The sequence below is a fragment of the Prionailurus viverrinus genome, chromosome E2 (genome assembly GCF_022837055.1).
Source record: "Prionailurus viverrinus isolate Anna chromosome E2, UM_Priviv_1.0, whole genome shotgun sequence".
Classification (NCBI taxonomy): domain Eukaryota; kingdom Metazoa; phylum Chordata; class Mammalia; order Carnivora; family Felidae; genus Prionailurus; species Prionailurus viverrinus.
In genome coordinates this window covers 4213761-4239556 of record NC_062575.1, presented here as the reverse complement: position 1 = coordinate 4239556, position 25796 = coordinate 4213761, and the positions used below count along the sequence as shown (strand labels likewise).

General features: G+C 50.5%; 1 protein-coding gene across 3 annotated transcripts; it reads left to right on the top strand.

The window, feature by feature from the left end:
- The first annotated feature begins 7621 nt into the window (after positions 1 to 7621).
- Positions 7622 to 25298, top strand: CACNG6 (calcium voltage-gated channel auxiliary subunit gamma 6). Of its 3 annotated transcripts, XM_047836419.1 has the most exons (4): positions 7622 to 7958; positions 12756 to 12830; positions 14604 to 14741; positions 25060 to 25298. In XM_047836419.1, the coding sequence occupies exons 1-4, from the start codon at positions 7622 to 7624 to the stop codon at positions 25296 to 25298; spliced, it is 789 nt and encodes a 262-aa protein (XP_047692375.1). The 3 variants fall into 3 exon arrangements, with proteins under 3 accessions (XP_047692375.1, XP_047692376.1, XP_047692377.1); XM_047836420.1 differs by lacking the exon at positions 14604 to 14741 and having other exon boundaries at positions 7625 to 7958; XM_047836421.1 differs by lacking the exons at positions 12756 to 12830; positions 14604 to 14741 and having other exon boundaries at positions 7625 to 7958.
- The last annotated feature ends 498 nt before the right edge of the window (positions 25299 to 25796 follow it).

The window sequence follows — 25796 nt, the reverse complement described above, 5'->3', positions numbered from 1 at the left end:
TTTATTTATTTACTTTTTTTTGTGGGTTGGCGGGGCGGGGGGAGGGCTGTGGAGTTTTTTTGCAGTTTCGAGATGTTTTCTTTTTAATGTTTTGCTGTGTGCATGTGGGGGCGGGGCGGTGGGGGAGGGAGGGACTCCCAGCCCAGCCCGGCCCAACTCCTGGAGAGGGGCCCATAACACACGAATATATAGTTATACCTACAAACTATATATATGCCCTTTGTAAAGAGATAGAAAGGTAAAGAGAAGGCAGGCAGAAAGGCAAAGTAACGAGGAGTGGATATGGGCATTCATTCATTTTTTCATTCATTATTCCACAAGGGTTTATTAAGTGCCTGTTGTGTACCAGGAAGGCGCTGGAGAGGGAACATAAACAGGCGATCAGAGTGACTGGTTCGTTCATTATCCGAAATTTATTTGTGCACCTAAGCACTAGGCGTTGTGCCAGATGCTGAGGCTACAGAAAGGAGGAAGACAGACAGGGTCTCCCCAGCGTCCTCACAGAGTTTGCATCTTGTGCAGGAGACAGACGTTAATCGAAGAACTGTGTGTACAAGCAGCAAGGTACAGTTAGGACACAGGAGAAGTCTGAAATGCTACAAAATGTTCTGTCAGGGATGGGTAACTCAGTTTAAAAGGAAGAAATATTTTAGCTGACATTGAAAGGATGACAGGAAGCCAGCCAGGTGAGGCTGGAAGTGTGGCAGCCAGAGAACAGCATATGCCAAGGCCCTGGGGCATGAAGAGCTTAAGGGAGGGCTACAGCATAGTGAGCTGGATGCAGATGGGCCAAGATGATGCCGGAGATGTAAACAGAGCCAGACTGCCCAGGGCCTCAGAAGTTACGTCAGGAGTTTGGATTTTATTCTGAGGGCAGCAGGGGGCCCTGGAATGGCTTTCAAAGGGAGCATAACATGAATGGAGTACAAAAGGGAGGCAGGAACTCAAAGAGGAGAGTGAGAGGCAGAGACAGGCTGAAATTCAGCATCAAACACAGGCACTGGCCCTTGAAACTCACACTCCTGGGAGGACGCAGATAATCACACTAAATACTGAAGCACAGGCATGGTGTCTGGTGCGATTTAGACATTTGTGTTTCATTCATTCATTAATTCAGCCATTCACTCATTGACATTTCTGTGCCTCTGCGAACACACCAGGCAGTAAGTTGGAATCAGGATTGCCCCAGATGAAACAGACCCTCTCCTTGCTCTCAAGGAGGAGTCGTCAAAAACTGCAATCCAGGCAGGGTGATGGGCGCTGTGACAGGGACCACAATGGGGAGAACAGAGTGACCAAGTCCCAGGAGTGGGCTGTACTCAGGGAGACTTCCTGGAGAACATAAGTCCCAGCCTAGGTTTAAAAAGGATGAGTAGGAATCTGCCAAGGGATGAAGGGGGTGACTCATGCAAAGGCCAGGGGGGCGACATAGCATGCTGTACTGGGGACAGGGCTCAGAGATCTGGGATGCTGGAGGACGGGGGTGGTGGTGGTGGTTAGGTCAGAGAAGCAGCTAGAAACCAGAGTCAGAAGTGCTGGAGTTCCAGGCTGCGGGGTTTGGGCTTTATTCTGAGGGTAGTGGGGAGATGGGGGACAGCTTTGAGCAGCAGAAGGGCAGGACTGGACGTGGGTGTGAGAAGGAGCCACTCGGGAAAGGGGTGAACAGGAGGCTGGTGCTGTGGGATGTGGCCGGTGAGCTGAGCAAGGGCTGTGGGGGTGCAGGGGGATGCATTTGAAGCCTATGGACGATGCAGGAGGCACTTGGCGCTTAGTGGATGTCCCTTCCTTTGCTCAGTGAATATCTCCCAAGGTCTCCTGTGTGGCAGGCCCTGTGCAGGGCGATGCTGGGGGTTGGAGATGCTTCAGACCCTGCCCTGCCCTCTAAGGCCCCCCCCCCCCAGTCTTGTGGGAAGCCAGATGCGGACACAAATGGGGAGGGGGTGGTAATTGGTGGTGCCCAGGGGCAGCCTCTGTCCCGATGACGAAGTGAGGCAGCAGAAAGGGGCAGAGCAAAGGAGGGACAGAATCAGGCTGGTGTTGGGAGTTCCCCTCAGGCGCCTTGTGGGTAGTGGGTAGACTAGAAAGAGGAAGAGCCTGGAGGGCAGAGGGCCAGGGAGGAACTCCCTGGGGACAGTTCCAGGGAGAGAGGGTGGAGAGTGTGGGGAAAGGAATACAAGTTAGCAAGAGTCAGAGGAGAACTGAGTGTAGGGAAGATGCATGGAGAGAAGGACAGGGAGAGGTGGAGTCAAAAGAGAGTTTGGTGGGAGGAGGAAGGCCTGGTTAGGGCGCAGTGGAGTCTAGGTCCAAAGGCCATACCTAGAGCGAGAAAGAGGTGGAAGATGGGCAGAAGGCGGGGAGGAGAGAGAAGTGGGGGAGGGGGCGGGGGAAGGAGGGGGAGGAAGGCAGGATGAGGGAAAGTTGAAGACACTGAGGGTGACCTGGAGAGGAGAGATGTCTCAGACACACAAAACCACACAGAGATGGGGAGGTGGATCTACAGAGAAGTATCCAGAGACATGCCCAGAAGGAAGCGTGGAGACTTGGAAGCTTGCACAGCGGACAGGACGGGAATGACCCATGTCTTCGGTTTTGTCTTCAGGATTCAAGAAGTATTTATTGAGCACCAACCTGTTCTAGACCCAGGCTAGGCCTAAGGAATGTGCTGGTGGGCACTCAAGGTCCGGCTCTCCTGGGGAGCCCTACGTTTGGACAGATACGGGAAGGGACAAGCATTTGGGCCACCAAAGGCAGCACAGAAGCTGAGGTGGGGGGGTACAGGTTTGGGAGGAGCCCCCCCCCCCCCCCCCCCCCGGCAGGCAGATTAACAGGGTTGAGCAAATCCGGGTAAGGTCAGAGCGCAGGCTGGGCGCCCAGCATGTAGGGTCTAGTAGTCCAGCGAAGAAATCTGCATTTATTCTACACTTCACGGGAGGCCTTCAGAGGGTTTTGAGCACATGCATGACATCATACTTTTATTTTTAACAACAACAACAACAACAACAACAGAACAGAACGGCATGGTTGTGCTGAGAATAGATTTAGGAATGAAACGTGGAAACAAGGAGTTAGGGACCGTTGTCCTTGTCCAGCTGAGGCTGACGATGGCCTGGACCGAAGTGGCGTCAGCGAGGACAGAGAGAAACGGAGGAATGGGGCCTGGATTTTGCAGGTAGAGCCCACAGTGGTGGGGAGGGATGCGAATGTAGCAGGACGAAGAAGGAATGAGAAGTCAGACTGACAGAAAGAGGGACTCTTTTTTTTTTTTTTTTTAAGTTTATTTTGAGACATAGAGCAAGCAGGGGAGGGGCAGAGAGAGAGAGAGAGAGAGAGAAAGAGAATCCCAAGCAGCTCCGCACTGTCAGCGCAGAGCTCAATGAGGGGCTCAAACTCACGAGCCGTGACATCATGACCTGAGCTGAACCCAAGAGTGGACGCTTAACCGACTGAGTCACCCAGGCGCCCCAGAAAGAGGAACTCTTAATCGGGCTTGCGCAGATTACATGATGCTGTGGTTTGTTGCCTAGAAGCCCCCCCCTACTCCCCTGGGGGCAAGGAATCAGAATTTGGGTGGTAGGGACCAAGCGTCCTTCTTTGGACCTGTCAAGTTGGAGATGCCTGCTAGAAACCCAAGTCTGGGTATCCGGTAACCAGTTGGATATGCAAGCCTGGGGGAGAGGCCATGGCTAGAAATATAAGTTTTGGAAACGTCAGCATATAGGAGATATTGAAAGCCATGGGGCTGGATGAGGTGACCCAGGGGGAGAAGGTGGACAGAGAAGTGACCCTGGCTAGTGACTCAGGGACATCTGCAACAGGGAAGAAGAGGATGTAGCAAAGGGAGCCAGAAGGGGTGACGATGAGGTAGGCGGAGGCCAGGAGGAAGTGGCCAGACGTGCTGAGAACTGAGCCAAGAAGGGGACTGCTAGGTCTGACCTGGTGAGAGGTCATCTCAGTGCAGTGGTAGGGAGCTCTGCTTGGTGGCAGTGTGTGTGGGGCGGGGAGAAGCCCATCTTCTCGGCATGAAAATAATAAGAGCTTTTATACCAAAGAAAGTTCATACCCTTTCTGGGAAAAGAGGGCAAGGGGATGGAAAACAGGAAAATACACTCTGAAATAAGAACTGTTAGAGCACGCAAGATGCAGGATGGTGGGAGGTGGGCCAGGAGGGGGAGATGGATTCAGGCAGGACAGACAGACATGCCTCACCGGCTGTGTCTGCTCAGAATGCTCTGGTTCCCCTTTCGGCCCTGTCAAGGCCTGGGGAAACCCAGTGAGGGGAAGGAAGGAGCAGGTGGAACTCAGTTAAGGACTTCTGGGCCTTCCAGGTGCTGGGCAGCGTAATCTCCGAGTTGCAGGTCAGGAGACAGGTGGCCAGGCCAATGAGAAGGCAGAGGGAGTTGTTCCCTGATGGGGCACAGCTTGGGAGGACATGCCTGTGTGTCACCATCTCACTTCATCCATCCATCCATCCATCCCTCCCTCCCTCCTTCCATCCTTCCATCCTTCCATCCATCCACCCTTCCTCCCTCCCTCCATCCTTCCATGCATCTACCCTTCTATCCATCCATCCATTGCTCCCTCCATCCATCCACCCTTCCATCCATCCATCCTTCCATCCCTCCATCCCTCCCTCCCTCCATCCACCCTTCCATCATCCTGCCCTCCTCCCTCCCTCCATCCCTCCCTCCCTCCATCCATCCACCCTTCCATCCATCCATCCATCCTTCCATCCTTCCATCTTTTCATCCCTCCCTCCATCCATCCCTCTGTCCCTCCATCCATCCCTGCATCCATCCATTCCTCCCTGCATTTGTCCATCCACTCATCCAATCACCTAATGCACATCTGAGGCCTCTGTGCACCCAGCCCTGGGCTGGGCGGTGTTGAGGACACGGAGCTGAGTTCCTCCTGTACCCCGCCCCTGCCCCAGCCTGGTGGGAGAGCCAGATACAGACACACACAATCACACCAGAGTGACTCATGCTCCAATACAAGCAGCACAGGGCGCTGTGAGCGTCCAGAGCAGGGTGGACAGATAGGGCCAGGGTGCACCAGAGCAACCAGCCACGGACCAAGGAGTTGGTGAAAGGTGGGTCCCACCTGGCCTGTGTGCAGAAGGGCTGAGGGAGGGGGTGATGGGGTGAAGAACAGGCCCTGCTGCCATTCCACATGGCTGTCCCCGTCCTGGCCCCTGGGGGACCTGAAACTGCATGGAAGGTCCCCCGGGGGTGCCCTGTCTAATAAACTCAATGATGAGGACTGTGGCTCTGGTTCCAGTGCCCCTGACACCCAGCCCTTTTCACTTCTGGGGAGTTGAAGACAACCAGCACCAGAATCAGCTCTATCCATCAAGATCCAGGGAGCTGGGCCCCAGCCTTCTGCCCCAGGGGTTCAGGCTCCTCCCTCAGACCCAGGAGTCCTGGACCCCAGCCCCATCCTCCTTCAGGCCCAGGTGTCCTGGCCCCCAGCCCCTCCTCCCTCAGCCCCAGGGGTCCAGACCCCAGCCCCCTCCTCCCTCAGACCCAGGAGTCCTGGTCCCCAGCCCCTCCTCCCTCAGACCCAGGAGTCCTGGCCCTCAGACCCAGGAGTCCAGACCCCTCAGCCCCTCCTCCCTCAGCCCCAGGGGTCCAGACCCCAGCCCCCTCCTCCTTCAGACCCAGGAGTCCTGGTCCCCAGCCCCTCCTCCCTCAGACCCAGGAGTCCAGGCCCCAGCCCCTCCTCCCTCAGACCCAGGAGTCCAGACCCCCAGCCCCCTCCTCTCTCAGACACAGAAGTCCTGCCCCCAGCCCCTCCTCCCTCAGACCCAGGAGTCCTGCCCCCCAGCCCCTCCTCCCTCAGCCCCAGGGGTCCAGACCCCAGCCCCCTCCTCCCTCAGACCCAGGAGTCCAGGCCCCAGCCCCTCTTTCTTCAGATCCTGGAGTCCTGGCCCCCCCCCCCCCGCCCCCACCTCTCTCAGACCCAGGAGTCCAGGCCCCCAGCCCCTCCTCCCTCGGACCCAGGAGTCCTGCGCCCAACCCCTCCTCCCTCAGACCCAGGAGTCCTGGCCTCCAGCCCCTCCTCCCTCAGACCCAGCAATTAAGATTCCCAGCCAGGCCCGCTCCCTCTCCGGCCACCCTGGAGATGGGACCCGCGGCTCAGACGCTTGCCCCTTAAGGGGGTAAAAGTCCCCCCAGGCTCCAGCCGGGTCAGGACCCCGCCCCTAGGCCCTCCTCCCGGGACAGCCTCCCGCCTCCCCCCGCGTCCCCTTAAAATACCCGGGGTCCCTATGGCAACAGGCGCTGGGCGACAGGTGCGGGTGTTATTTACGGGTCGAGCCTGAAATAGCCCGGGAGGGCGAGGGGGTGGGTGGCTGGGTGGCTGGGGCCGAGGCCGGAGCGAGCGCAGCGGCGCGTCCGGGCCGAGCAGGCGGTGGCGTGCAGGACAGGCCGGCTGGGAGGCGGCGCGGAGCTGGGGCCGGCGCGGCGCGGAGGCAGGAGAGCGAGACGGGGCCCTGCCCGGGAGCCCGGGGCGGGAGGCCTGAGGGGGGCGGCGGGCCTGGAGCTGAGCCTGGAGCGGTCCTGGCCCCGCCGGCCCTGGGAGCCCGGGGGAGGGGGAGCCGAGTGATCCCGAAGGGACGCCGAGTCCCTTCCGGGTCCCCGTGGTCCTTTGAACCCCGGGGGGGGATTGCGTCCCTGTTTCCTGAGCCGCTGCGGGGGACCACAGCCCCTCCTCCTGACCCGGATTGGGACCCCAGGTCCCCCTCCTGAGCCCCGGGGGCGTCCCCCAGCCCCCTTCTCCGGACCCCATTATGTCTCTGAGCCAGCAGTCCCCTGTCTGAGACCCAGGGAGACTTTCTCTGACCTCTCTTCCCCGAATGGACGGGGAGACACCCACTCCCTTCTCCTGGTTTCCAGCAGGTCTCCCGCCCCTTCTCTGAAGCCCAGCCGGCACTCTACAGCCCCCTTCTGTGAATGTTAGGGAGGAGCGTCCTACTGCCTTTCTGAGACCCAGAAGGAGTTCTGACCTGTTCTGAACCCCAGTGGGGACCCAACTTCTCCCTCCCCAGACTCTGAGCCCCAGAGAAACCAGGAGGCATCTCCTCTCCAATACATAGAGGGCCTCGGCAACCCTCCCTGGGTACCCCAATCTCTGAGCCTTAGTGGGGTGCTCAGAGCCCGTCCCCCAGGACACCCAGTTTCCTGGAGATTCCTCCCAGTGGGGACCCAGAGCAGCCCCTCAGAGGCTCAGCTAGTACTCAGTTCTCCTTTCTCCCGGGCCCTCAGGCTCCCCTCCTGGATACCCAGCTTCGAGCTCTGGGCCTTGGGGGTACCTTGCTTTTCTTCTTGGTGCCACCCTCCTCCCGGAGTTTCTGTGGGTTCCCTGGGGCCTCCCCTCAACTTAGAGGGTTCCTGGGCCAGAAGATCTATTTTGTTGTCTTCCAAGCTCCAGAGGCGACCTCCACTCCCCCACTGGAGATTCCAGGGGAAGATCCCGATCTTCCCTTCTCAGCATCCAGTGGAAAGTGAGCCCCTCGCTTCCTTCAGCACCCCACTTGTTCCAACCGCCCCCCCCCCCCCCCCCCCGCCCCGGGCCACCCTCGGGACTCTGCCTCCTTTGCACCTGCTCGGCTACGGCCCCGAGGATGATGATGTGGTCCAACTTTTTCATGCAAGAGGAGGACCGGCGGCGGCGGGAGGCGGCAGGCCGGCGGCGGGCTCTCGGGCAGCACCAGTCCCGGCTGACGCCGGAGCGGGAGGGAAAGATCAAGCTGGGACTCCTGCTGAGCGCGGTGGGCGCCACGCTGGCCGTGCTGGCCGTGGGCACCGAGTTCTGGGTGGAGCTCAACACCTACAAGGCCAATGGCAGCGCGGTGTGCGACGCTGTCCACCTGGGGCTCTGGAAGATGTGCACCAAGCGACTGTGGCAGGCGGACGTGCCCGCGGGCAGAGACACCTGTGGCCCCGCGGAGCTGCCCGGAGGTGAGAGGCCACGCCCCCGGGCCGGGGATTGTTCCCAGAGACAGCGAGAGTGGGCGGAGTCAGGGAAACCCGAGCCCCAAGGAGAGAGCAGCCCAAGCCTACACCAACCTGTGCTCCCCGAGTAACCTTTGCTCCAGGCACCAACTGTGTGTGCTGGGGGGCGGTAGTTGGGGGCTGGGGGGGTGGGAGAGAAAGTTTGTACTTGTAGACTAGTCTGTGTACCGGCCATCCTGTCCACCCCCTCCCCAGCAGCCTGTCCGCAGCTACATCCTGTACCCCCAGACTAGCCTGTACCCTAAAACTCGCCCAAACCCTTAGACCAGCCTGTGCCCCTAGAGAGAGAGAGAGAGAGAGTTTGGGCTCCCGGGGTCAGCTTGGTTTTCCCACATTGGAGACAGGCCGCACTCCTATCCCGTGGGCCCCGGGGAGACAGACCACCTTAATGCCAACCCCAAAATGAAATCTGCGCCGGACCCCCACGGCGGATATTGCCAAACACAGCTCTCACCGAACACCCCCCAACACCCTCCCCCCCCCCCCCCCCCCCGCCCCGGGGAGACCTCGTGCTTCTGGGAGATGTGCTTTTCCATTTCCTGGTCCTGTCACCTGCAGATGCCCAGACCTGACCCTCCAGCCCTTTTTATTTTCTCTTCCAGACACCCACAGCCCTCACGGTCCCGCAGAATGGCCTTTCATCCGTGGCAATGCCACACAGCTATCCCATACCCCTCGCTCTCCCGGACAGGACATGCCATGCCGTTTACGTGCACCATTGGGACATCCTATACCCCCTGGGAACGGGAACGGCTCTTGCACCACACGTACTGACCCAAGGAAACTATCTGACACCCCTCACGGTCCATGTAGGGTGTCCCAGGCTTGATCACCCACGTGAGATCTCCAAACAGTGTCCTATAACCTCAGTGCCTCCCACAGAAGATCTCCTATCCCTCTGGGCTCCAAGGGGATTTCCCCCCGCACTTATCCACACATGCTATCTTCCACCCATAGGGTCCAAAATAGGACATCCCAAATCCTTGATAGCAGAGTGGGATAGATACCCCCACCCCTCGTCATGTGAGGTACCCACGCACTCAGCGTCCAGATTCAACACCTCACTTCTGCAGATGGGCTACTTTTTTGCCCCTCACAGCCTCAAGCAGGAAGTTCCCAAACTTTTGCACAATGGGGTGCCCTGGCAATAATATGCTTATGTAATATGCTTCGATGCTTACGTAGCACCCAGCCTCTGTTTGAAGTACGTCATGTGCGTTAACTCGTTAATCCTCATATCCTCCTAGCAACCTTATGAATAGTTACCATCATCCTCATTTTAGAGAAACCAAACATGAGGAGTAAGGAATGGAAGTGGTTCCATCTATGCACCAGGCTAGTCATATGGGATTTGAACCTGGCTGTCCCGGTTCTTCACAATTGCACTATATCGCATCCCGGGAGTCCATAAAGATGCCCCAAAGGTCCTCGCTGCCCTATAAGGGATGCCCCCCCAACCCCACTCCATAAGGCAGGACTCCTCATATCCTTTGATGTCCCCCCTGTTGGTCAGAAAGGACTTCAGCCTCCTCACAGGACCGTCTCATCGTCCCACAGTCCTGACCCTCCAGAGGGGACCGTCCAAAAGTTCACAACTTCTGTTATCTCAGAAATATCCCACACATTGCCCTGTCCATCAAAGGACACCCTTAATTCCCTTGGCTACAAGTGGGGGGAGGGTGTGTGTGGCCCACCCTACTCTTTTCCAAATGGGATATGCCATCTGGAGTCTGAGACAAGATGTCCTGAATCACCGGTAGCCATGATGGGAGGCCAGACACCCCACGCTCTCTCAGAAAGATGGACCACACCTTCTTACTCTCTAGATGGGACTTCACGCTTCCCTCATGGATGAAGACCATGTGTCCCCCACTGACTGCTATCAATAGCATCCTCAGCCCTGCTGCAAGAGGTATCCTTTCCTCCTTGTTGCTGCAGGATTGCTGATGCTGCGGGGTAAGGACTCCCGTCCCACTGCTCCTGATAGAGCACGTCCTGCCCTTCTCCTTCCCTCAGAGGGCCGGTGCAGTGTCCCGCTGCCTCACCTGACTCAGGACTTTATTTCTTGTCCCTCTACATCTTTCTTTGAACTGGAAGGTTCCTTTCTGCTTCTCTAGCCCGCCTGGCTCGTCTTCTTGTACCCCTCTCATTCTCTACCTCTCTTCCTCCCCCTTCCTGTGCCTTAGTTTCCCCATCCGAAGCATGAGAACATGGGACTAGAGGAATTTTGTGGGAAGTTCCAGCTTTCAAATGCAGTTTATATATATTTTTAACGTTTATTTATTTTTGAGACAGAGAGAGACAGAGCATGAACGGGGGAGGGTCAGAGAGAGAGGGAGACACAGAATCAGAAGCAGGCTCCAGGCTCTGAGCTGTCAGCACAGAGCCCCACGCGGGGCTCGAACGCACAGACTGTGAGATCATGACCTGAGCCAAAGTCGGACGCTTAACCGACTGAGCCACCCAGGCGCCCCTATATTTTTTTAAATTTTTTTTTAACATTTATTTATTTTTGAGACAGAGAGAGACAGAGCATGAACAGCGGAGGGTCAGAGAGAGAGAGGGAGACACAGAATCTGAAACGGGCTCCAGGCTCTGAGCTGTCAGCACAGAGTCCGACGTGGGGCTCCAGCTCACGGAGTGTGTGAGATCATGACCTGAGCCAAAGTCGGACGCTTAACCGACTGAGCCACCCAGGCGCCCCTATATTTTTTTTAATTTTTTTTTAACATTTATTTATTTTTGAGACAGAGAGAGACAGAGCATGAACAGCGGAGGGTCAGAGAGAGAGAGGGAGACACAGAATCTGAAACGGGCTCCAGGCTCTGAGCTGTCAGCACAGAGCCCCACGCGGGGCTCGAACGCACAGACTGTGAGATCATGACCTGAGCCAAAGTCGGACGCTTAACCGACTGAGCCACCCAGGCGCCCCTATATTTTTTTTAATTTTTTTTTAACATTTATTTATTTTTGAGACAGAGAGAGACAGAGCATGAACAGCGGAGGGTCAGAGAGAGAGAGGGAGACACAGAATCTGAAACGGGCTCCAGGCTCTGAGCTGTCAGCACAGAGCCCAACGTGGGGCTTGAACTCACGAACCCGGAGATCATGACCTGAGACGAAGTTGGACGCTTAACCGACTGAGCCACCCAGGCGCCCCTCAAATGCAGTTTAGAGATCGCCCCAGCCTTTTTTTTTTTTTTAAGTTTAGGTTTATCGGGGACCTCAAAGAAGGGCAAACTTTACTCTTTCATTTACATCACAAAATCATCGCCAGCCTTCTCTTGCTTTATTTTACAGTATTATTCCCCCCCCCACCAATTTCTTTCTATCTCTTTAACGTGTTTGATATGTATCCATCAGTCTATTTTTTTATTTATTTATTTAAAAATTTTTTTTCAACGTTTTTTATTTATTTTTGGGACAGAGAGAGACAGAGCATGAATGGGGGAGGGGCAGAGAGAGAGGGAGACACAGAATCGGAAACAGGCTCCAGGCTCCGAGCCATCAGCCCAGAGCCTGACGCGGGGCTCCAACTCACGGACCGTGAGATGGTGACCTGGCTGAAGTCGGACGCTTAACCGACTGCGCCACCCAGGCGCCCCGTCAGTATATATTTTAAGTTGGAAACTATACAGTGTTATTTTACATCTGTACGTGTTTTAATTTACATAAATGGTATTGCGCTGTGGATTGTCCCCGTTTGTGATTTACTTATTTATCGATCTATTTGCTCAACGTTATTTCTCGGATCTCCCCACTTTGCTTTCTGCTCTTGTAGTTCATGGCTACTGCATGGTGCAGAGATTTGCACAGAGGGCATCTGCCCCATTTTCTTGATCCCCCTGAGATGGACACTTAGGTTGATTCCAACTCCCTGTTCTTACAAACAGTGCTGCTACAATCATCCACACATATGTTCCTGCCTGTAGTGTTTCTCTGGGTGTAGACCCAGAAACGAAATTGTTGGGTTATAGGGTATAAACGTACCTCGTTTCATAAAGGATGTCAGAGTGCTTTCCAGAAAGACATTAGTGCCAGTTTCTGGTCCCCAGCTGTTTCCTCTTATTCTTCCAGTGCTTGATATTATCCTTTTAATATTTGCCAATCTAATTGATCTAAAGTGCCCTCTCCCTGCTGATTTAAGTTGCATTTCTGTGATCCCTGGTGAGGTGAAGCATCTCTTCATATACTTGTGAGTCATTCAGACTTCTTCTTCTGTGAATTGACTATTCCTGTCCTTTGCCCATTTATCAATTGGGTTTCCTCTCTTTTCTTGCTGGTCTCCAGGTGTTCTTTGTGTGTTCTAGTTAGGAACCCTCTCTGGGATGAGAATCTCCTCTGAGTCTATTAGCCTTCTGTTCCCTCTATCTTGGTGTCCTTTGTTGAATAAAGTGATCATCCGTTTCTAATCCCACTTGACCCCTTAACAAACCCATCTGATGAAGCCAGGAAAGAGACTATTATCTCATTTTATAGAGAAAGATTCAGAGGCTGCAGAGAGGTCAACAGCCTTCACAAGGCCACAGATCTGGACCTCTAGGCTCCAGACTGGAATCCCAGCTCCTGTATAGCTGGATGATGGCAGGCGGGTTTTGTTTCTCTGAGCATCATTCTCTCCTGTGTGTATCAGGGATGCTGATATCCTATTTTTAGGCTGCTGTGAGCTCTGTTAAATGCCCAGCCCTGAGCTTACGCCAGCAATGTCTGTATCATCACCTCTCTTTTTCTCTCCTCCCACAGAAGCAAACTGCACCTATTTTAAATTCTTTACCACGGGGGAAAATGCACACATCTTCCAGAGAACTACAAAGAAAGGTGAGAACCACCGTGCGGTGGGGTGGTGGGGTGGCGGGAGGGGTACGCGGACCATGCTGGAAGAGTTCCTGATAGCATGGTCTTCCTCTCTGCTTTGCCCTGGGGTGGCAGGAGGGGATAGGGGAGGTCCCATCTTTGGGGGAAAGAGGTTCTCCAGAGCCCTGTGCCTGATGCTCCTACCCCAGCTCCACCTTTGTCATGAGCTGTGTGACTTTGGGGCAGTCACAGCCCCTTTCTGGGACTTGCTTGAAGATGTCCACCTGCCACATGCTAAGCAGAGTGCTGAGTGTTTCAATGATAAGAACTCCAGTCCTTGCCATGACCCTGCAGGGCGGTGGCTTCATCTTGTGGATGAAAAAACGGTAGTCTAGAAAATGGTTACATTTACTTTTTCCAGAAGGGGCAGAGGCAGAATCATCCCAAATAATCCTGACTCCAAAGCAATGCTCTCCTGTAGAATCTTCTGTGAGATGGAAATACTCTGTACCTGTGCTGACCGATGTGGTAGCCACTGGCCCCATGTGGCTGCTGGGCGCATGTGGCTGGTGTGATGCAGAGACTAAGTTTTTAAAATTTCGTTTCAATTTGGGGCACCTGGGTGGCTCAGTCGGTTGAGCGTCCAACTCTTGATTTCGGCTCAGGTCACGATCCCAGGGTTGTAGGATTGAGCCCTGTATCAGGCTCTGTGCTGACAGCTCGGAGCCTGGAGTCTGCTTCGGATTCTGTGTCTCCCTCTCTTTCTGCCCTGTCCCCACTCGTGCTCTGTCTCTCCCTCTCTCTCCCTCAAAAACAAGTAAGCATTAAAAGAAAAAAAAGACTATACCCTTTCTTGGGAGCCTGGGTGGCTCAGTCGTTTAAGCATCTGACTCGTGGTTTTGTCTCAGGTCATGATCTCACAGTTCACGAGTTCGAGCCCTGCAGCAGGTTCTCTGCTGTCAGCACAGGTTTTACCCTTTCTGCTATAACCACAGCCTCTGCATCACCCCAGTACCTCAGTGTCCATCCACACCAGTAAAGAGATTGTGGTCATGTCATGACTCCTATCCAGCCCCTGTAAGGGTTTAATGAGATGATACAGCTGAAATGTACAGTGTGATGCCTGGCACATAGTAGGCCCTCAGTCAACAGTGGTTCCCACCCTCCCTGCTCCTTTCTGTCTTGTCTTTGTGCTAAGTGAGTTTGGGCAAGCCACTGTGCTTCTCTGGGATAGTGAATAATCACAGTGCACGTGTATAGCACAGCTCCTGTGTGCTAAGCACTTCACTGGGCACTTTTTATAAACTAATTCTAATCTGCACAACAGCCCAGTCAAATAGGGATTTCGATCCTGATTTTCTAGAGGAGGAAACTGGGGTTCAGAGAAGTTTGGTGACATTATTATAACCTCCCAGCAAGGCAGTGGCTGTACAGAACTCAGACTTGGATCATTTCACTGTAACAAACTACCTTCTCTGTTGTCACCCACATGCTCACTGCCTCAGATTCCTCACCTGTAAACAAACAGTGACCAGATCCCAAGGAATAATTGGTAGTTCCCATTTCTTTCTAATCCTGACCCTGTCTCCTCTTTGCTTTGTGGCCTCAGGCAAATCACTGAGCCTCTCTGTGTCTTAGTTCCTTCAACAGTGTAAGTAAAATATTGGACTGAATGATCTACTTGAAAATTCTCTAGTTCTGAATCTTCCGTCTTCCTGGTTTTGGGTCTCTATAGGGGAGTCCTTCCCACTTCCTCCCTCCCATGTTCTCTACTTCTTCCCTTTACTCTCCTTGCAGAGGTGAATCTGGCAGCTGCCGTGATAGCAGTGGTAGGCTTGGCACTCATGGCCCTGGGGTGCCTCTGTATCATCATGGTGCTCAGCAAAGGTGCAGAGTTCCTACTCCGAGTTGGAGCCATCTGCTTTGGCCTCTCAGGTGAGGGCTGGGAGCCTGGAGACTGAGGGAATTGCATGCTGGGAGGTTGGATCTCCAAGAGCTCTTGCATGCTAGGAGGTAGGGTGTCCAAGCACTGTTGCATAGTGGGAGTTTGAATCTCCAGGGCACTGTTGCATGCTGAGAGTTGAGGGAAACCCACCGGCTGTAGTAGTCTCAAAAATGGAAGAATTCTGGGGCGCCTGGGTGGCTCAGTCGGTTAAGCATCTGGCTTCGGCTCAGGTCACGATCTCGCGGTCTGTGAGTTCGAGCCCCGCATCAGGCTCTGGGCTGATGGCTCAGAGCCTGGAGCCTGCTTCCGATTCTGTGTCTCCCTCTCTCTCTGCCCCTCCCCCGTTCATGCTCTGTCTCTCTCTGTCTCAAAAATAAATAAATGTTAAAAAAAATTTTTTTTTAATGGAAGAATTCCAAGCTTTATTGTTGCCTAGAGATTAAAGGGTCTCCAAACACTATTTTAAATTTGGACCAAGGGTTTCCGAGAATTGTTGCCTGCTTGGAGGTAGAGTCCACAAACACAGTTGTACCATGGGGATTGGAGGAAGCTTGAGGGCTATAGAGGTCTCAAAGAATGGAAAATTCTAAGCCCTGCTGTCCCCAGAGGGGTCTCCAATTTGAACCCAGAGGTCTTCAATTGCTGTTGCATGCTGGGAAGTTGGAGGCCATCTCCAGGCACTGTTGCTTGCTGGGAGGTTAGAGGACATCTCCAAGCACTGATGCATGCTGGGAAGTTGGAGGACAACTCTAAGCACTGTTGCAGGCTGGGAAGCACCAGGACTGTAGTAGGCTCAATGTGAGAGCACTATTGGCTGGGAATTGGAAAGTCTTCAAATACTCTTTTAGCTTTGGAACTTAGGTCTTCAATGAATGTTGCATTCTTGGAGCTGATGGTCAAAAAAAAAAAATTCTACATCTTGTCAATGTAGTGCTCATTGGATCAGATGTTTGCTAAGGTAGATAGAAAGGTCACTAATTATATAAGCTTCATTTGTTCATCCTCTGTGAATTTACTGAGCACTTACTATGTTCCATGCACTGTGCTAAGGGCTGGGTATATATGACTAACAAGACAGATACAGTCTGCCCCTCACAGAGCCTAGCAGAGATAGACAGTAACCAGTAATTACACATATAATAATGCAACTATAATTGTGATGAAAGTTATGATAAAGCGTATTAGGGGTAGACACTGCAGTGAGGGTGTATCAGAGGAACTCAGAGAAAGTGGTATTTAAGCTGGTAATTGAAGGGTGAATAGGACTTATCCAAAGTGTGGTGGTGACAGTAGTGGTGACTATATTGATGATGTTGTCTATTGTGGTGGTGGTGGTGACAATGATGGTGGTGATGGTAGGGATGATGTTGGTGATGTTGGTGGTGATGGTGGTGATGATGATGATGGTAAAAATGGTGGTAACGGTAGAGATGATGGTGTACTGATGGTGGTGATGGTGATAGAATAGCGATTTGACAAGTTTGAGGAACAGAATGAAGGTCAGAGCATAAAGCAGGCAAAATCTTTCACAAATGTACATGGTAACCGTAACTAACAAGTGGGGTAGACTCTAGTACAAGATAAGGGAGAAATGATAAGTCTTCACGAACATGAACATATGAATAGAAAATAATAATGATCAATTTTTATTATTTTGTTGCCTTAGAGATCTTCCTAAATAAAGGGGAAAATTCAATCATCTCCTTTCCTTTCTTTCATTTATTCATTTTATTCATTGATACACACACAGACATATTACACACTTTTGTACGTTTTTGTATATGTAATATTATCAGAATGTACAGGACAAAAGGTGCCTTCCTTTAGGGAGATTACTGGTTAAGGATACCGAAATAACACAAATCATCCCACAATTACAAACTTCTAGGTGCTATAAAAGAAAAAGAAAAGTAGATTTCTATAAGAGTGCATAATGAGAGCACCTGATTTAAAGCAGAGAGTTAGTGAGGGCCTCCCTGAGTAACCAAGCTAGACAGAGTTTGGTGAATTTAAGGTCTTGAAAGAAAGCCAGTGTGGCTGGAGGAAGGAGAGTGAGGAGGACACTGGGGTCAAAGATGGACCAGGAAATCAACAGGGAATCCAAACATCTAGGTTGGCGTCTAACTTCTGACAAGTTGTGTGATCTTGGGCAAATCTTTTATCTCTGAGCTCAAGTTCCCACATATCCATGAAGTCAGTCATCCAAGTATCCATTTGTCAAGTATCCATCTATCCATCCATTCATCCCATCTATCCCCGTCCGTCCATCCATCCATCCATCCTTTCATTCCATCTATCCATCTGTCCGTCCATCTATCCATCCGTCCATCCGTCCATCCATCCATTGATTCATTAATTTCCTCCCACTCCCTTCTTCCTTTTCCATTCTCCTTTCTCTTTTATCTGTTTTCCGTCTATTCATCCATCCATCTGTCCGTCCGTCCATCCATCCATTCATCCCATCTATCCATCCATCCGTCCATCCATCCATCCATCCATCCGTCCATTGATTCATTAATTTCCTCCCACTTCCTTCTTCCTTTTCCATTCTCCTTTCTCTTTTATCTGTTTTCCGTCTATTCATCCATCCATCTGTCCGTCCGTCCATCCATCCATTCATCCCATCTATCCATCCGTCCGTCCATCCATCCATCCATCCATCCATTGATTCATTAATTTCCTCCCATTCCCTTCTTCCTTTTCCATTCTCCTTTCTCTTTTACCTGTTTTCCCTCTATTCATCCATCCAATCATTCAACAAGTATTTTTTTTTTATATCCAGTAGGTGCTCAATGCTGTGCTTGATACCACTGGGGATAGAATGATGAATAATATTAAGATGATCCCTGTTTTTGTAGAATTTATAGCATGGTAGGAATTTGGTTATTGAACTCATACTCGTGTTATTCCAGGGGGTGCCATGAAAGTGAGGATATAAAAGTGTTTTATGGAAGTCTCAGGCATGAAATTTTTATGCAAACTGTACAAGCAAGTGAAAGCAAGGAGGTGGATTTGATGCTGTAAGTATTTTGGCTATATTTGGTATCAGGCCCTGGACAGATTGAATTTTCAAGATCTCCTTAAATAAAGGGACATGTTCAGATTATATTGTTTCTCTCCATGAAATATATACATCAGGTATTGTTCATGTTTTAGAGATACAAGACAGACAAGTTTCCTGCTCTCATGGATTTATGATAGCGAGGGAGATAGCCATGGGACAAATAGACAATACTAATATAAATTAATATATGCTAATAATTACCAGCTGTGATAAATGCTACAAATGAAAATGAAAGAGTGTGGAGGAAAATCTGTAACAGGGAGATCTGATATAGACTTGAGTGGCAGTGCTTAAGGAGGGCTTCTCAGACGTGCAATAGCAGTGATAGTAACAGTAATAGTAATAGTAATAGTAATAGTAATAGTAATAGTAATAGTAATAGCAATAGCAATAGTAGTAAATAGCAATAGTAATGGTAATAAAGAGTAATAGTGATAGTAATAAATAGTAATAGTAATAGTGATAGTAATAAATAGTAATAGTGATAGTAATAAATAGTAATGGTAATTAAGAGTAATAGTAATAGTAATAAATAGTAATAGTAATAGTGATAGTAATAAATAGTAATGGTAATAAAGAATAACAGTAATAGTAATAAATAGTGATAGTAATAGTGATAGTAATAAATTGTAATAGTGATAGTAACAAATAGTTATGGTAATTAATAGTAATAGTAATAGTAATAAATAGTAATAGTAATAGTGATAGTAATAAATAGTAATAGTAATAAATAGTAATAGTGATAGTAATAGCAATAGTAGGGATGTGTAAGGCAGTACTCAGAGAAGGGTAAGCAGAAAATTATTCTAAGCAGCATAAAGGTCTCCAGGTTTGAAAGAATTTGGTGCATTTGTAGACTGAAAGAGGGGCGCCTGGGTGGCTCAGTCGGTTGAGTGGCTGACTCTTGGTTTCAGCTCAGGTCATGATCCCAGAGTTGTGGGATCAAGCCCCACATCTGGCTCCGTGCCAAGCATAGAGCCTGTTTCAGATTCACTCTCTTCTCTCTCAGCCCCTCCCCCGCTCTCTCTCTCTACAATAAAACATACAGACTGAAAGACGTTGTACTCCCCACTATTTTAGGGTGGGAAGAGCTGGGGAGATGAGCACAAACAAGGAGGCAGGGGCCAGATCACGTAGGCCCTTCTAGGTCATACAAGGCATGTCAGGCTTGGTCGGGGAGGAAGTACAGAGACGTGTCTAAGAGAAGAAGCTATGGAGTAGACCTGGTTTTAGTCAAACCTGAGCTCCACCTCTCCAGGCTTTAATCTTCCCCTCTGTAAAGTGGGGATAATAATACATACCTCATGAGGTCTAGTGGGAAGAGATGAGATGAGAGAGTGTTTGGTTAGATTCTTTTCACAAAGCCAAGGCTAAGAGTCTACTGACTACAGCCCATGGCCAAATCCTACCTGCCCTTTGCTTTGGGGTTAGTCGTAGTTTTAAACCATAAATCCTATTGTGGTTCCTACCTGATTCAAAAGCCAATACATTCACAATCAATTACTACCACTAGAATAATGTGGCTCCCAGGTCTTATGTGGCCTGGCTCCTGGCTCTGTGGGACTTCATCTCTTACCACCTGCTCCCTCTGTCCTGGTTTCATTGGCTTCTTTGCTGTTCCTCAGACACTTCAATCTCATCTCCCGCTCAGAGCATTTTGCACTGCTATCCCCTCAGCCTCCACTAGATCATCCCATGTCTCATCCCTTCCTGTCATTTAAGTCTCTGATCTGGTTGACCACCTAGGAGGCCCATTGCCTGCCGTGTCCCTACCTTGCCCCCTTTTCTTCTCTCATGGAATTGATCACTCCCTGAAATTATATACCTGTGTGTGTATTCCGTTGCTCGGGCTGCCATAACAAAGTACCACAACCCCGGGAGGGTTAAAGAACAAAAATGTGTTGTCTCATGGATCTGGAGGCTGGAGGTCTGAGACCCAGACATGGGCAGAGTCAGTCTCCTCCGAGGCCTCTCCTTGGCTTGTAGACGGCTGTCTTCTCCCTGTGTCCTCAATCTGTGTATCTGTGTTCTCCTCTCCTCTTCTTGTGGGGACACCACCATATTGCCCTCCATATTGGATTAAGGCCCTAGTAGCCTCATGTCTGTTTAATTATTCCTTTAAAGACTCTGCCTTCGGGGTGCCTGGGTGGCAGTTGATTAAATGTCCGACAACTCTTGGTTTTGGCTCAGGTTGTGATCTCACAGTTCCTGAGTTAGAGCCCCCTGCATCTGTGAATGTGGGAGCCTGCTTGGGATTCTCTGTCTCCTGTTCTCTCTGCCCCTCCTCCCTCACACTCTCTCAAAACAAAACAAAACAAAACAAAAAAAAACTTAAAAAAAATTCTATCTTCAAATATAGTCACATTTCAAGAAACTAGGGGGTCAGGACTCCCAACAGCTGAACTTTTGGAGACACGATTCAGTCCACAGCAATACATTTGCCCTATTATTGTCTAATTCTCCTTCTGGGATGGAGCTCCAAGAGGACAAGGCCTTTGTTAGTCTTTTTTTTTTTCTTAATATTTATCTATTTTTGAAAGACAGAGAGAAACAGAGTGTGAGCGGGGGAGGGGCAGAGAGAGAGGGAGACACAGAATCGGAAGCAGGCTCCAGGCTCTGAGCTGTCAGCACAGAGCCCGACAGGAGGCCTGAACTCACAGACTGCGAGTTCCTGACCTGAGCCGAAGTCGGACGCTCAACTGACTGAGCTACCCAGGTACCCCTGTTAGCCTTGTTTATATATTTTATAATGGGGGCTCAATTAAGATGTGTTGAATGAATCAATGAGGCATGAATTTGCAGAGGAATCAAGGGGACTGGAGAGTGTCTTGTCTGAATATTCTTCCACCTCTGGGTCCCTAAGCTGAGCTGCGTGGGGCCAAGGAGGCCTCAGAGGGGAGCTACTGACCCACAGATCACAGACTCCTGGCTGCATTCTCCAGGACCCCGATTAAAAACCAGTGGGGGGGGGGGGCGCCTGGGTGGCTCAGTCAGTTGAGCGTCTGACTTTGGCTCAGGTCATGATCTCGCGGTTTGTGAGTTCGAGCCCTGCGTCGGGCTCTGTGCTGACAGCTCAGAGCCTGGAGCCTGCTTCGGATTCTGTGTCTCCTCCTCTCTCTGCCCCTCCCTTGCTCATGCTCTGTCTCTCTCTGTCTCTCAATGATAAATAAACATTAAAAAAAAAACAAAAACAAAAACCATGGGGGGAACGAAGTACCAGGGAGTGGGGGGGAAGAAGAGTCCGGGGTCTGAGAGAGGGGGTAGCTAGGACCCATGACTCATGGGCCATCAGATGGTCCTACAAGATCTGACCCCTGCCCACTTCTGCACGTCTATTCCCCACCACTCTCCCCTCCCCACTGTCTTTTCTCCAGCCACACTGACCTTCTTTCTGTCTCCCAGACACACTATACTCATTCTACCACCGGGCCTTTGCACAAGCCATTCCTTCCTCTTGCACCGGCCATCACTTAGTTTTGTGCCTCCTCCAGAACCTGGCTTCTGTTCATCCTCCAAGTCTTAGCTCAAATGGCTTTTCCTGGTGACTTCATCTCAAAGTCTGTGCTCTGCTCCTGGATGTCACTCGCCTTCCCATCACCCTGTTCTATCTTTCCCGGCACACATCACTCTCTGAAATTATCTCGTCTTCTCATGTGTTTACTTTGGACGTTACAACCTGGCAGCCTGTGGCCAGCGATGACCCATAAATGGACTTTGGCGGGCAGGGCATAACGTTTCTCTGAGCCAATGTTTCAAGGTTGGGCAAATTCCCATAAAAAATAGTAATCATTTACAAAATTCCAGCTAATCTTAAAAACTCAGAAGATCTGGCAATTTAAGTCCCCATTTCTGAAGGGTTGCAGTTGGCTGAAGCTGAGTTTTGGACTCTTTGTCTCCCCCCACCCCCACCAGCCACCGCACTCACCTGCTTTGTTGACTTCTGCTTTCTCATTGCCTCCTGCAGGCATTTGAGTGCAAGACTTGGTTTATTTGTTTACCGCCTGTCCCCTCCATCTAAAATACAAACTCCATGAGGTTAGGGTCTCTGTCTTGTACTTTCTTCTTTTGTTGTTGTTGTTGTTGTTGTTGTTGTTGTTGTTTTTAATTTACATCCAAGTTAGCATATAGTGCAACGATGATTTCTGGAGTAGATTCCTTAATGCCCCTTACCCACGTAGCCATCTCCCCCCACACACCCCCTCCAGTAACCCTCTGTTCTCTATATTTAAGAGTCTCTTATGTTTTGTCCCCCTCCCTGTTTTTATATTATATTTGTTTCACTTCCTTTATGTTCCTCTGTTCTGTGTCTTAAAGTCCTCATATGAGTGAAATCATATATTTGTCTTTCTCTGACTAATTTCGCTTAGCATAATACCCTCCAGTTCCATCCACATAGTTGCAAATGGCAAGATTTCATTATTTTTGATTGCCCAGTAATAATCCATTGTATATATATATACTACATCTTCTTTATCCATTCATCCATCAATGGACATTTGGGCTCTTTCCATACTTTGGCTGTTGTTGATAGTGCTGTTATAAACATGGGGTGCATGTGTCCCTTCGAAACAGCACACCTGTATCCTGTGGATAAATGCCTAGTAGTGCAATTGCTGGGTCGTAGGGTAGTTATATTTTTAATTTTTTGAGGAACCTCCGTACTGTTTTCCAGAGTGCCTGCATCAGTTTGCATTCCCACCAGCAGTGCAACAGAGATCCTCTTTTTCTGCATCCTCGCCAACATCTGTTGTTGCCTGAGTTGTTAATGTTAGCCATTCTGACAGGTACAAGGTGGTATCTCATTGTGGTTTTGATCTGTATTTCCCTGATGATGAGTGACGTTGAGCGTTTTTTCATGTGTCGGTTGGCCATCTGGATGTCTTCTTTGGAGAAGTGTCTATTCATGTCTTTTGCCCATTTCTTCCCTGGATTATTTGTTTTTTGGGTGTGGAGTTTGATAAGTTCTCTATAGATTTTGGATACTAACCCTTTATCTAATATGTCATTTGCAAATATCTTCTCCCATTCTGTTGGTTGCCTTTCAGTTTTGCTGATTGTTTCCTTCGCTGTGCAGAAGCTTTTTATTTTAACGAGGTCCCAGTAATTACTTTTTGCTTTTGTTTCCCTTGCGTCCAGACACGTGTTGAGTAAGAAGTTGCTGCGGCCAAGATCAAAGAGGTTTTAGCCTCCTTTCTCCGGAGGATTTTGATGGCTTCCTGTCTTACATTTAGGTCTTTCATCCATTTTGAGTTTATTTTTGTGTATGGTGTAAGAAAGTGGTCCCTGTTCATTCTTCTGCATGTCGCTGTCCAATTTTCCCAGCACCACTTGCTGAAGAGACTGTCTCTATTCCATTGGATATTCTTTCCTGCTTTGTCAAAGATTAGTTGGCCATACGTTTGTGGGTCCATTTCTGGGTTCTCTATTCTGTTCCATTGATCTGAGAGTCTGTTTTTGTGTCATGTTTTTTTTTTTAATCAAATTTCATTGCAACTTAACTTGACTGCCTTTCCTTTTGTTTCGTGATTCACCATCTTTATTGGGGTATGGTTGATGAGCTTTATTGGGGTATGAATGGTGAGTAGAAATTGTAGATCTTTAAGGTGTACAACTTGGGGTTTTGATATACATGCACATCATGAAGTGATCACCACAGTTAAACTAGTTAACAACACGCATCACCTCACGTGGCCACCTTGGTGTGTATGGTGAGAACACCGAGGCTCTTGTCTTGTAACATGTGTGATACGGTATTGCTAACTATAGTCACCCTGCTGCACATGAAATCCCCACAACTCGTTTGTCTTGCGTAATTGAGTTCTGTACCTTTGCCCCACATCTTCCCCTTTCCCCTCCCCCGCCAGCCCTTGGCAACCACCTTCTGTTCTGTGCTTCCATGGTGAATTCAACTATTCCAGATTTTACTATCGCTCTTTCCAAAAGCCTTACTTTTTTAAAAGTAAACTCCATGCCCAACATGAGGCTTGAACTCATGACCCAGAGATCAAGAGTCACATTCTCTACCCACCAAACCAGCCAGGTGCCCCTTTTATTTTTTCAAACAATTTTTTAATGTAGTCTTTAATTGATTTTCGTGTTTTTGATTTTGGACTTTGATTTTTTGTTTTTTTTTTTTTTGAGAGAGAGAGAGTGAGCAGGAGTGAGGGGTGGAGAGAGAGAGAGAGAGAGAGAGAATCTTAAGCAGGCTCCACACTCAGCTTGGAGCCTGACACAGGGCTCGATCCCACGATGCTGGAATCATGACCTGAGCTGAAATCAAGAGTTGGATGCTCAACCAATTAAGCCACCCAAGCACCCCTGCTTTTTCCTTTTTAAAATTTTTAATGTTTATTTTTGAGAGAGAGAGACAGAGCATGAGCGGAGAAAGGGCAGAGAGAGAGAGAGAGAGAGAGAGACAGAATCTGAAGCAGCTCCAGGCTCTGAGCCATCAGCACAGAGCCGGACAAGGGGCTCGAACCCACGAACCATGAGATCATGACCTGAGCCCAAGTCGGCCGCCCGACCGAGCCACCCAGGCGCCCCCACATTTTTCTTTTTTCTTTTTTTCTTTTTATTTTTTTAAATTTTTTTTCAACGTTTATTTATTTTTGGGACAGAGAGAGACAGAGCATGAACGGGGGAGGGGCAGAGAGAGAGGGAGACACAGAATCGGAAACAGGCTCCAGGCTCTGAGCCATCAGCCCAGAGCCCGACGCGGGGCTCGAACTCACGGACCGTGAGATCGTGACCTGGCTGAAGTCGGACGCTTAACCGACTGCGCCACCCAGGCGCCCCCCACATTTTTCTTTTTTAAAGCGCTAAAACACACATAAGATAAAATTTACCATTTCAACTGTTTTGTGCTCAGTTCTGTGGCACTAAGCACGTTCACCATCCATCTCCAGAGACTTTTCACTTTCGTGTTTCCCCAAGCACAACTCTGTCCCCATCAAACAGCAGCCCCCACCCCCCATCCCGTTCCCCCAGCCCCTCGGCCTCTGGCGACCACCACTCTCCCTTCTGCCTCTGTTTGTGTTGTGTTCCTTCTTTATGTCCAGCTTCCAGACTCGTGCTATAGGGTTGGTGTTTAGTAAGTAGCTGTCGAAGAAATTAGGTGGGGTGGTGCTGAGGGCCCCCCAGGTTTCCTGTTTGAACGAGCATGAGATGGGGTGTGCTGGGGAGACGCTCAGACCCAGGTCGGGGTCCCCGGGGGCCTGAGCGCCATGCCTGTCCTCTCCCCACAGGCCTGCTGCTCCTGGTCAGCCTGGAGGTGTTCCGGCATTCTGTCCAAGCCCTGCTGCAAAGAGTCAGCCCTGAGCCTCCCCCAGCCCCAGCCCTGGCCTACGAATACTCCTGGTCCCTGGGCTGTGGGATGGGGGCCAGCCTGGTCCTCCTGCTGGCCAGTGGCTGCTTCCTCCTGCTCACCTTGCCTCCGGGGCCCTGGGGCTCACTCTGCCCCAAGCTGGGGCACAGGGCCACCTAGAGCCAGCACTGTGCCTTCTCTAACTCCTTCCTTTTCTTCTTCTTATCCCTCAAAGTCTTTCCCCTTGTCCTGGAGAAACTGCATTCTGCCTGCTGTGGGGCACACGTTGTTTGCACAAACCTCCCTCTCCTGCCTCATGTTTTCCCTCTGTGAATATGTTCTTCTCGTTGGCCGAATTGGGATGCTTGGGGTACGATGGAGAGAGGCCTTTTACAAACGAGGGTCCCCAGGGAAGGCTTGCAGGGGGACCTGATGGGGTAACTGGGGAGTAGGGTGGGGGGGATGAGATCAGGGGGTCTTAGGACGGACTTGGACTGATTCATGTCCCAGATCTGGATGTATTCACTTGTGGGAGAGGCATCTTCCAACTAATTTGAACCTTGGGGAAACAGGGGAGGGGGAGGGGAAATCGCTGGGTCTGGTCTCGCTGTGGTCTGGTTTGGGATTAAAGGTTTGGAAATTTCAGAGCTTTGATTTGGAGTCTGTTTGGATATGGTT